The following is a 13,014-nucleotide window of genomic DNA, read 5'->3' on the forward strand; positions in this document are numbered from 1 at the left end:
CAACTTTTTAACTTTCTAATCGCAAAGTGAATTCTTCCTTTTATATCTTAGAGGTCGGAGAAAATTACATCTTTGGGCTACTTTCCTTTTTCCAATTCACCTGCTTTCACATTTTAAGTATTTGATTTTACAGTTTTAAGCAAATCATGGGGCCGTGTGTGTGTGTTCATAATCTGAAATACATCACAACTTATCTTTGTTTCATGAAATGCCAGTTGAACACCAGATACTGTCATTTGGTCAATTTGTGATATATACAAGCTGTGCTTGTATCTATTTGCATTCATCAGGACAAGTATTTAAACTAAATTGGTGTGCTAGTTCAATATGACTAAGTTCCGTCAATTTTATCAGTTGATTACCTCATTTAGTGGGTGTTTTCATTTTTCTAAATAACTAACCTCAAAATTTAAAACTAACCTTGTCATTGGGAATCCAAAATTAATTTAATTTCTAACAAGAGCATGAGAAAGGGTGCAATTAGGATACTTGATAAAGTAAGTTTTAAATCAAAAAGATCAAATTTAAAACATAGAATGATAATCTGACAAACTGGGTTTAATAATTACTGTGAATTTTGACCCAATACAGATGTAAATATCGTGAAATATCTACACTTACACATGTCCACATCAATAAGGTTTATTGGCAGAAGTCTTTTGCAAGGTAATTTGATAATACATATTATAATAACTAGAGAAATGTGTATAAACTTCATGACTACCACAGGGAAGTAAACATTCCATCTTAAAAAACTGGGAAAATATCTGGGCATGAATACGTCCATTATGGTGTTACCTACAATAGTAATATATTAAAATCAACATAAACATCCAGCAATAGGAAAATGACCAAATAAATAAGAGTATCATGCAATTGATAGAATTTTGTATAGCCATTAAAGAAGTAAAAATCATGGAGGCTCTGTAGGAACATAGAACATTCCATACTAAAATGTTATATGCTGTCTGTGCTATCATTTAATTTATGTGAGAACCACAGAACTAGAACTATTTATCCAATGTGTGCTTAGGGAGAATATGTCAGACTCTGTGCTAAAAACAACAGGCAGAAGCTGGCATGTAAAACCTTTGAGTATTTAATAAGTGTTTATGTGTAGTTTGTTTAATGCAGTGCTTGCTGTGTTAGTTTGCTGGGGCAACAATATCGAAGCCCTAGAGACACCTACTGCCTCACACTTCTGGAAGCCAGAAGTCCACAACCAAGGTTCAGGCAGAGCTGACCCCTCCTGAGGGTCAGGATGGCATCTCCCCCACGCCTCGCCCGTCAGTGCTGGTGGTTTGGCGATAATCACGGGCGCGCCTGGGCTGCGGGAAGCACCACCCCCATCTCTGCCTTCGCCTTTATATGGTGTTCTCCCCGTGTGCTGGTCCGTCTCCGGATTTTTGCTTTTTTAAGGATACCACTCACAATGGATTGGGCCCACCCAAGCTTAGTGGTGAAGAAGTGCCTGCCAATGCAGGAGACTTAGGTTCAATCCCTGGGTCAGGAAGATCCCCTGGAGAGGAAAATGGCAACCCACTCCAGTATTCTTGCCTGGGAAATCCCATGGACAGAAGAGCCTGGTGCGCTACAGTTCATGGAGTTGCAAAGAGTTGGACATGACTTAGCAACTAAACAACAACGTGTGTGTGTGCTTGCTAAGTCACTTCAGTCATGTCTGACTCTGTGCAACCCTATGGACTAAAGCCCGCCAGGCTCCTCTGTCCATGGGATTCTCCAGGCAAGCATACTGGAGTGGGTTGCCATGCCCTCTTTCAGGGGAGCTTCTCGACCCAAGGATCAAACCCATGACTCTTATGTCTCCTACATTGCAGGCAGGTTTTTATCACTTTAATAGTAGGACTCAGTGCCCCCCGGGGAACCCTAGCAACAACAATGACCTCTAATTAAATCCATCCCCTCGGTAAAGATGCGCTCTCTAAATAAGGTCAGCCTCTGAGGCGCTGGCGGTTAAGCACTCCAGTAAATGAATTTATTGTGGATGGGGGTCAATTCAACCCATGACATTTAGGATACTATAACGTTTTAATAAATATTGGCTAATATTGTTACTATTCTTGCCAATAGTATTAAGAGCAGTAGTCAGAATATCATGAGATTGTGTGTTGTGAAACCAATCGCATTAACAAAATAGGATCAAAACCGTTGATTTTCTAGGGTGATAAGTTTCTAAGTAATCAGGAATTTTTTGTTTCCTTCTTCTGTTTTTCTCACCCTTATTTTAAAATTTTTATCATGCCTATCCTTCTCTAGATTTCGCACTATTTAAAAAGGGGGGAAATCTAAAACATCTCTTAAATATTAATATAAGCAGTTGCCATTCAACCATAAATACAAATTCCCAGGCTTTCCTCTCTTTCCCATCTTCAAACAGTGTCTTTTTCGTCTCCAATAGAAACACACCTGTGAAAAGTCCAGCTCCCTGATGGAGGAAGACAGAGGCTCTTTTCTTTCATTCTGTCTTTAACTATTACTTGAAACAGCAGCCTTCTCAGCTGCCTTCGTGTCCATTCCGAGGACTCTCTTTACTTTCCGGCCACACCGTGCGGCATGTAGGAGCTCAGCTCACCAACCAAGGGTCGAACCCTTGCCCCCTGCACTGGAGGCGCGGTGTCTTAACCACTGGACCTCCAGGAAAGTCCCAGTTCTTAGAATGTTACTTCACCATCTCTGCTTTTCCTGGCAGGAAAAACAAGGCATAATGTTTAAATTTCTCTCATCTCTGCTGATGACTGTGTAGTGATTACAACGTACGTGTTACTGCCTGTGGACTGTTTGTAGGAAAAAGGCCCTCAGGCCAGGTGACAAAATCTTTGCCTGTTTTAAAGTTATTCTTTTCTGTCATGATCTTTTTAAATATTTGTTTTCCTCCAGGTATCTGGTCTGTTGGATTTCTGTCTTCCTTGTGTGTCACCATCCTTGAGTTAGGACCCAGTGTTTTGTTTTCAGGAAACAAAATCTTGGATTGTGTAGCTTTCAGATTAAGAAGAAATGAATGATAAAGGTAACCATCATTTTGGAGTATTGATGGGCCACTTTTAAATATATATATATATATAACTCATAGATTATTCAGCTAAAATTTTTATAACTTATTTTATTTTATTTGACCATGCTGGTCTCCGTTGCTATGCGGGCTTTTCTTGTTGCAGAGAGAGGGTGCTCCCCTCTGACTGCAGAGCCGGGCCCTGGGCTCGCCGCTCAGTGTTCGGGCCCCAGGGTCCAGAGCACAGGCTCAGTACCGTGGTGTACGGACTGTTGCTCCAGACGTATGGGATCTTCCTGGACCAGTGATCGAACCCGAGTCTCCCGCACTGGCAGGCAGATTCTTTACCCCTGAGACATCTGGGAAGCCCCCAGGAAAGAAATTTTAAATTAAAAATGTATTGTTTTCACCTCATAAGATACAAACTGTCTTATTAAAATAGTAAGACTCAGTATTAACACGAGGGTGAGGCAGAAGCCACAGTCCCTGGGACCGTAGTCATGAGCCCTTCTGTCTGGCCCTGCTCCTGATATCTCAGGGTCCCTACAGTTTTAGAAAGACATTTCATGTGCAAGAAAACAGAGGATCCGTTAAATGAATTATTATTCATCCAAATGATGGGATGCCTGATGATCATTAAACACTGCGTTAAGGACAATATTTCATGGAAAATGTTCACGATATATCAAGTGAAAGAGTAAGCTAATAAATATAATACAGATTCGATTTTCTGCAATAATGATTAAAAAGTGTGGAAGTGTATACGTCAAACTTAAACCATCATTGTTTCTAGGCAATGGCACGATGGAAAAAGCTTTGTGATTTTAGCATTTTATCGTTTCTTTAGATGAACATGCACTGATTATGAAATTGGGTGGACTGAAGTTGGGGTCTGTTATAATGTTGAGGGGTGAGGTAAAGCCATTATATAAAGAATCTTGAATATATAACACACTGGAGTATTAACACCCATTCATTTGTTTAATCACTTAACCATTAATTCATTTAACAAATACTTTCTACCCTTTTACTCTATGATAATCACTGAGGAAGGGCTTCCCAGGTGGCTCAGTGGTAAAGAATTCTCCTGCCAATGCAGAATCCCCTGGGTCAGGAAGATCCCCTGGAGTAGGAAATGGTAACCGTCTCCAGTATTCTTGCCTGGAGAATGCCATGGACATGGAGCCTGGCGGACTACAGTCCATGGGATCTCCTATGAGTCGGACAGGGCTTAGCGAATACACAACAACAAAAAGTCATGGTGGAGGCCACCACGGATATACAACAGTGAGCAAAACAAACTCTCCCTGCCCTTAAGGAGCTTAGTGGGGAAAAGGAGAAGTAATAAGAATCACCCAAGTACATGTATAATTATATCCATGATAAGTGCAGTGAAGGAAAGGAATAGTGCTATGAGGGTCCATGGCAGGAATGCAATATCCATATTAAAATTTTAAATTATTATCTAATCAAAATATATAGTGCCTCCTTGTGTGTGTGTGTGTGTGTTTGTGTGTGTGTACGCGCGTGCTGTGTATTGTACGTTGTCACCAGCAGCAGCATCTCAAGTGAATACTCCAAAACTAGGAAAAGGAAATTCTAGCGAAAATATCTAGAAATACCAAAAGAGTGTGAAAATTCTTCAAAAGTAATATTGAAAAAAAAAATATTGAACCTTTGCATGATGAATCCTGGATAATTGCCTGAAGCTCTTAGTGGTGGACCCCTGAAGATTTAGTTTTCCACCATGCTCTTATCATGCATGCATTTTCCCTCAGAAGCTGAAAGATGAATCTGACAAGCTCTGGATAAACACTGGCTAAGACTCTACACTTGCTGGTATGGGAAGGCGACATGACTTAGTCCCTGTTATCATCAGGTCTCCTATTAGGCAGCCTCGGCAAGGAGTCTGGATAGATCAACGTGTCAGGCTGCGTGCTTGGTGATGATTCAGACTGGGGTTGAGTTGAAGTCGCCACTCAAACAACTGGGAGTGTACAGCCATGCACAATTCCATTTAAACTGCAGGAAAAGTGAGCAGAGGGATAGGGTTTTGAACCCTGGCCCAGGTGGCATTGTGGTCAAGAATCCGCCTGGCAATGCAAGCGACACAAGGGACCCGGGTTCAATCCCTGGGTCAGGAAGATCTCCTGGAGGAAGAAATGGCAGCCTGCTCTACTATTCTTGCCTGGAGAATCCCATGGACAGAGGAGCCATGGGCTGCAGTCCATGGATCACAAAGAGTCGCACACGACTGGGCAACTAAGCACAGCACAGCACTAGAGCCCGGGAGCTGCCACTGCTGAAGCCCGTGCCCCCTAAAGCCCATGCTGGGCAACAGACGAGGCCCACACACCACTGTCAGAGAGTAGCCCCTGCTGTCTTAGCTAGAGTAAACCCGAGTGCAGCTACAAAGACCAACTCAGCAAAATATGTATAAATAAATAAAATTAAACAAGAAGGGCTTCCCCAGTAGCTAAAGCAATAAAGAGTCCTCCTGCAATAAATACAGGAGACACAGGAGATGTGGGTTTGATCCCTGGATTGGGAAGATCCCCTGGAGAAGGAAGTGGCTACCCACTTCCATATTCTTGCCTGGAGAATCCCTACAGACAGAGGAGCCTGGCAGGCTACAGTCCATAGGGTCACAAAGAGACACGACAGGGCACATTCAAGAAAGAATCATGACAAGTAGAGAAATGAAAAAGTGAGATGGTGCTACCACGCCTAGGAGACCAGGGTAGAAAGAACAGGTCCTCCGGGATCATGTCAATGCAACCATATGTCTGGCTTACACTGTTCACTCGTGGCGGGATCTGAACCAAGTCACTTAGCTTTCTGTGCCTTCAGAGACTCAGCTTTAAAATTAGAGAAATAGCCACCACCTTTATCATTTGGTTCTTTGAGGAATGAAGGAAATAGAGCTTGCACCTTTCCTAGCCTAGGACCTAGTACCGGAATGATACACTCTCCTCCCTGAGAATGAAACAGGTGAACGTGCAAACCCCAGCTTCTAGGATTGCTTCTCTGAGCTTTGCTCAACCTCGGTTGTTTAGTCACTGACTCCTGTCAGACTCTCTGCAATCCCACATACTGTAGCCAGCCAGGCTCCACTGTCCATGGATCCTTCAGGCAAGGATACTGGAGTGGGGTGCCATTTCCTTCTCCAGCTGAACCCCAGTGCTCACATCTATAAAGTGGGGATGAAATATTCTCACAGAGAGTTACTGAGAAGACTACAGAAAACTATGTGTGTAGCTTCTGGAAGAGGCTCATCAATGCTAGATCTTCCCAGTGTTTGACATGTGCTAGACCTCCGATGAGCATTTATCAAACTTAGTTGAATCACTCTGTTGTCATTAAGGCTCCCCCCTCCCCCCTGCCCTGCCAAAGGCTTTAATATTTTGGTCAATTGGACTTTAATGGTCAATTGAGTTTATGAGGCAGTTACTTAAAATCCATAGCATTGCAACCCAAATACCCAAGGATAGAAGTGATGTAACCTACCAGCCACTTGTTGTGAGCTTTGCTTAGGCTCTGAAGTGCTAGTTATCAGAGCCCTATCTACGCTCCCGTCCCCAACGCTTGGAGATACTCAAAGCTCCTTGAAGCCAACAATCGTCTTCTTTCTCTTTTTTGCATATTTCCATGACTGTTACATTGTCTTCTTCACATTTAAAGATGAAAAAGTCCTGCTGTTTATTTGCTGTTTATTTGTCTTAGTCTCCCGTGTGATTAATTGTTCCCTCCGTGTAGCAATATTTTTTTTCCAGTCCTATAGTTATGTAAACCAGAACTGCTTTGAAACATGTGGGGTTCATTTTATTGCCATTCATTTCCATTTAAATGACTATGGGACAGGAAAACTATGTCGCCAGCCAACTATCAGTGGCGGTGAGATTGCTGTGTGGGGTCACATCTCAAAAACCGCCAGGAGCTTGGGGAAGAGTGACGACAACGCCCACGATGAGCGAGGGGGAGGCTTACAGCCGCCTCCTCACCTGCGCAAGCGGTTCACGGGCTCTCCGCAGCCACAGCTCGGCGTCCCGGGGAACGTTTGGGGGCGCCCACGATGAGCGAGGGGGAGGCTTACAGCCGCCTCCTCAACCTGCGCACGCGGTTCACCGGCTCTCTGCAGCCACAGCGCGGCATCCCGGGGAACGTTTGGGGGCGTAAAAGGACCTCTGGTCGTCAGGGTGAGTGGGGGGTGAGGACTGATATGGAATACGGGGTCCAAGGGATCCAGACTTTTCTTCCTCAAAGAACAAAGGACGTTCCTATATTCTGAGAGCTTTTGAAATGTTCCCGTGGATGTCCGGGAAGGTGGCAAACGTGTTTATAATCTTATGAGCCTAGAATCTAACCACCCTTCACAGACAAGTCTAAATTATCTCTTCACACTTTTAACTACTCAATTCTCCAGAAGCACAATATCTGTATAAACTGATGTAAACTTTTACTGTGGTTCATAACTTTACTGAGTCAGTCATTCACTGTTTTGGAAAACCTCAGTATTTTCCAGATGCAACAACCAACACAATAAACCTTCATTAGTTGTGTAAATATGTCTAAATAGATAATTCTATGTCTAAGTGTAAATATTTGACAATTACATTTTGTCTCCTAGCATGGTCAAGACTAAATGTTCCTGTATTAAAATCTGTGTCATATTATTATTGCTCTAAAGCACAGTAGTGTTCTCTTATTTCTCATAATTATGATATTACATCTTAAAATTATATGGTACAAAGCTCATATTAGCTATGAACTTTACTGCATAAGAGTAAAAGAGATAGTATGAAATATTTGCTATAAAAATGACATTGGTTTGGGTAGTGTTAAGAACCACTGGTGTAATAGAAGCTTATAATAATGAACTAGTATCAGCACAAATATTTCATGCATCTCCATGTATTTTACTAACGATTCCTGACACACATGAACTGTAGTGTAAACAGGATGTTTGTGAATTCCTCCTGACTGGAAGAAGACTTGTTTTCAAGATTATACCACAAGTGAAAGTACAAGTCGCTCAGTTGTGTCCGACTCTTTGTGACTCCATGGATATTCCATGGAATTCTCTAGGCCAGAATACTGGAGTGGGTAGCCTTTCCTTGCTCCAAGGGATCTTTCCAACCCAGGGATTGAACCCAGGTCTCCCGCATTGCAGGCAGATTCTTTACCAGCTGAGCCACAAGGGAAGCCCATATACCCCCATAAATTAGGGAGGTACCAATTTAACACAAGTTCATTAAGCATCTCTAAAGTGCAAGGCACTTTTCTGAATAATAAGCAGATCACATCTTCCTCACTTCCAGGTCTTATCTTAACTGTGGTCAAGCTAGTCTTGAGGATCTCATCAAAAACCAGATGAATGAGATGAAGGTTACTCGATTTTATTTTCCAAGTTTGGACATCCATTCTATCCTCACTGCAACAAGCCTTTCTCATTAAAACATTTTTATTTTGCAAATATTTATCTACAAACATCTGTCCTTTCCCTCCCTTTTCTAGGAGAGCTCTGGGTATGTACTTGACTCCATAATAAAGATTTTGATTTGTAGAGGCATCCAGGATGTAAAACATCACCAGACTGCAAACCCAAAGTGCTACAAAAGTTGTAAGACATTGGAGATCATTTCCTAAATTATTGACAACTGTATTGTTTGAAAGACTCACAAGTGAAAGGTGCATATTTAAGGAGAAAGACGGCTGATGTGGAAACTCTCAACGCTCTGACCTATCAGTCGGTATGCAACTCTATCTCCATAGAACACCTTTGAAATCAACAAGAACTCTGCTGGCTTCAGGAGACAGGAGCGCGCCTGCAAGAGTAACGTGTGCACCGCGGATGCCCCGTCTCCCCCAGGGGGACTCCATGCCACAGGTCTGACGACAAAGTCAGGCACCTACTCTTCCCCTTCTAACATGTAACTGATGAGACGTGCTCTTTTTCAAAGGGAATGAGAAAACTGTACAAATTCAGGCTTCGGGCCCATGGGTCTTCTCTCAAATTACCACGCACATCCAACATTTATGCACATATAAGCAGGACATTGATATAACTTAACAAGCTGAAATAAAGATGGACTCTTGTTACCATTGCAATGGTTCATTTTACGTGTCAACTTGACTGCCCTTAGGGATGGATGCCCAGACAGCTGGAAGAACATTCTTTCTGGGTGAGTCTGTGCATGTGTGCCTGGAAATGACTGGCATTTGATCTGGTAGCTGGCGTGAAGAGCCACTCTCACCAATCCACCGGGCCCTCGAGTGGAACAGAAAGGTAAGGGAAGGGCAAGTTCTTCCCTCATCTTGAGCTGGAAGGTCACCGACATGCCAAGACACGGCAGCTCCTGCTCGCAGACCTTCAGACCCCCAAGACTTAAACCAGCAGCTCGCTGGCTCTCAGGACTTTGGACTTGGACCGAAGCATGTCACTGGCTTCCCTGGTTCTCCAGCTTGCAGGTAGCAGATTGTGGAGCATCTCAGCTGTCATAGTGGCTCAGATGGTAAAGAATCTGCCTGTGATGCAGGAGACCCAGGTGCCATCTCTGGGTTGGGAAGACAACCTGGAGAAGGAAATGGTAACCCACTCCAGTATTCTTGCCTGGAGAATTCCATGGACAGGAGTCTGGTGGGCTCATGGGGTTGAGTTCATGGGGTCAAGTTCACGTGGTCGAAAAGTGCTGGACATGACTGAGCGACTAACACTTTTCACTTTCAGCTGGCATAAGTGCATGAAGCAACTGCTATCATAAATCTCCTCTTATAACTACATTTATATCTATATCTATATCTATTACTATATGTTGCTGTTGCTGAGTCACTAAATCATGTCCGACTCTTTGGGCCCCAGTGGACTACAGAACACCAGGTTCCTCTGGCTATCTCCCTGAGTTTGCTCAAAGTCAGGTCCATTGAGTCAGGGATGTTATTATCCTCTGCCGCCCCTTTCTCCTACCTTCAGTCTTTCCCAGGATCAGGGTCTTTTCCAATGAGTCGGCTCTTCGCATTAGATGACCAGAGTATTGGAGCTCTTAAGAGTCTATATATCTATATCTACTTCTATATCCCATTGGTTCTGTTTCCCTAGAGAACCCTGACTTATACCTCTACTTTGCAAAAATAAACCTGACTTTTGATGGGACACTTTGAAAGGTGAAATATTAAAACACACAAAAATGTTTTCTGATTTCTTAACTGCAGCATCTGGTGTGTCAGCCACACCATGGTAAAGCCTCACCCTGCTTTGTCTGTTACAGTGTTTATAGCTCTGGATTTTCATTTGAAAGACTTGTCTATCGTAATTGTACATCCCCACCCAGAAATACGAGGTCTCTGACAATAAGGATTTTGTCTATCACATTAATTTATATGTCTCCAATGCCTACTCACAATGCTTGATATAGAGCAAGAAGTATTTGGTGAATAAATGACCAAATGTTGCCTTATCTTACAGATCAGTAATTTCAAGCTGAAGGGCAACTATAGAGTAAGAGGGGGAGATGCAGATAAATAGAAGAATTTGTGGGCTGTTAAATACTGTGAGTCTATCTTCTGAGATGGTAGCCCTAGGTTATTGTGTCTGATGGAAACTTACAGCTTTCGGAACTTTCTAGGCTTTCCAAAGTCCTCACAATATGTGGGAGACTGATTGAAATCAGTGTGCCTTGCACCTGCGGTAATTTTTAATAGCAACAGAATATAAAGCACTTTTCCCTTCATCCTCCCCTAACGACTCTGGTTCTAGGGACAGGACTTGGCAGAAGTGAGCCACACAAGACCGAGCGTCTTCTTGGACTGACCGTAAGGACTAGATTGTTTCAGAGACCTCGTGGTTGAGGGCATGAGGAAAGTCGTGCAAGGTCAGAGAAGGTCCCTGAGACAATGAGAAAGTCCCCGTTTCCCCTCATGCCTGTCCTGAAAGCGGGGTTTCATGTTCTGGATGCAGAGAGTTGCGGAGGGAGCAATTCTCGCTGCTGTATGTGCGTTCAGATGGGGAAATCGGTTTAGTCTGGAAAGTCATCCTTTGAATGTTTTTGCTTTTATTCAAATCCGTCTTAGAAATGCCCCTTGCTATGCCTTCTCCTGACACAATACCCTTGGATGTTGACTAGTTTGCCTAATATGGGACTTTAGAAATGTTAAGCTTCTCCACAGTACTGGTTGAGAATGGCCAGCTAAAATTTTATTGGCTTGGCTTAATTTATACTTAGAGCTAAGACAGTTTATGATTTCAATTCATAAATGACTCTGTTTCAGGATACAAATAATAAGAGCAGAGTGGTTTATCCAGAGAGGTGAGTATTTTATTACACATGATGATGTTCTATTATTATTTATGGTATAAAAATTAAAAGAAGGATCTTTGGAGAAGGAAAAGATCTCATTTTATAAAATTATTTTATGAGAAAGGAGTATTATGTTTAAACTCTGAACTAGATGTTCTTGCGGTATAAAGTGAAGGATAGTCAAACATCACAATCCTGTACTAATTGGGGTCCAGGTAAATTACAAAACTATTTCAATGAAATGCAATTTCCGTGCTGTCAAGTCCTTTAATAAATAGATAAGATGCTCCTTGGGAAAATGCATTTACACAGAATAGCTACTTTTCTTTGAATAGAAAACACAAGTCAATGTCATTCTAGCTAAGTCACATTATTATGAACTACAAATTAGTGAATTCCAAGTAAATCAGATTTTAGTGTGTATTTAAAGTTTTCAATATCTTTAAGTAAGGATTTTTTTGGAAAAAATGCAGTAGTTAGCATATGACTCCTTCAAACTATTGGTGCTTGAAACCAAATTGTTCAAATTTGACTTTCCTGCTCAGTAAATAATAATTTAGAGTTTGGTTCATTCTGTGACTGCAGTCAAGATGTTTTATATTTTAAGTGTCCTGATACATGTTAAATTTTCCCTTTAAATATATACAACTAAGCATCATATATCAAGACTGCCCAAATGTTTAATATTATCTGTACTAATAAAGTAAATTTATCTAATCCAGACCTCTATGTGCAAAATAAAGCATTAAAAGTGAACTGTTAAATGAACTATCGCAAGAATCTTTTCTTTAATTCACCGATTAATTGTACATGGAAAAGATCACTCCTTTATAACTCTCAATACGTCATCTCGGAAATTTCTCTGCTGTTGGTACTCCCTAAAGGGAGGCTAAATAACCAAGCTTCTCTTCCTGGTGGATCCATTGGAAATATGATGCTGTATAAACCCCCAGCAAACAGCTATAAATCTAGCTAACATTCACTGTGTCTGTGAAGATGGAATGATTCTCCCCAGACAAGCTTTGGAAAATAATGTATTGATTTCTGATAGCAATTTATTGTTCTTTGCAATCAACTGTGTTTATACTGTGGCCTTACATTATAGCCCTTCCTCTTCCATTCTTAGTCTTTGGAATATGAAATCAGAGAGCCAGAAAGCTTCAAAGAGGTCACCTCAAAAATCCATGAAATGGAGATGAATTTTTTGAGTCATACAATTTCTACTCGCTCTGGTCTTATTTTAGTAGTCATAGCAAATGACACAGCATTATCTAACCTTGGGCTTCCACCCAAAGTACCTCTAACCCATTTAAAGCAAAGAGCAATTACAAAGTCCCTAAAACTCAGGTCTCCACTCCCCCCCAAAATACTGAATCCCAATGCCACCCAAGCGTGTGCTTGGAGGTTTTGACACTGTACGTGTCTTATAAACGTGTGTGCCCAGTTTCTCAGTCGTGTCTGACGCTTTGTGACCCTGTGGCCTGTAGCCCACCAGGCTCTTCTGTCCGTGGGATTCTCCAGCCAAGAACACTGTAGGGGTTGCCATTTCCTTCTCCAGGGGATCTTCCTGACCCAGGGATCGAACCTGTGTCTTTTATGTTTCCTGCATTGGCAGGCGGGTTCTTTACCACCAGTGCCACTTGGGAAGCCATACGAATTTGATGTGAGTCTTCATCCCAAAAAAAGAGTAAAATAGGGACTTCCCTGGTG

General features: G+C 42.1%; 1 protein-coding gene across 2 annotated transcripts in view; it reads left to right on the forward strand.

Annotated features, from left to right (window-relative positions):
- The window catches only part of LOC145506524 (N(6)-adenosine-methyltransferase non-catalytic subunit METTL14-like), an 87,795-nt gene extending 75,723 nt beyond the window's left edge, over positions 1 to 12,072 (forward strand). Inside the window, exon 6 of one of the 2 annotated variants that reach the window (XM_081491463.1) lies at positions 8,525 to 12,072. In XM_081491463.1, coding sequence (XP_081347589.1) covers positions 8,525 to 8,547 — 23 coding nt within the window. In that variant the 3' untranslated portion in view covers positions 8,548 to 12,072. The remainder of the gene's footprint in view (positions 1 to 8,524) is intronic. The other variant, XM_081491397.1, reaches the window with a different exon arrangement.
- Positions 12,073 to 13,014: the final 942 nt, after the last annotated feature.

The sequence above is a fragment of the Giraffa tippelskirchi genome, chromosome 1, assembly GCF_054371585.1.
Source record: "Giraffa tippelskirchi isolate mGirTip1 chromosome 1, T2T-mGirTip1v1.2.pri, whole genome shotgun sequence".
NCBI lineage: Eukaryota > Metazoa > Chordata > Mammalia > Artiodactyla > Giraffidae > Giraffa > Giraffa tippelskirchi.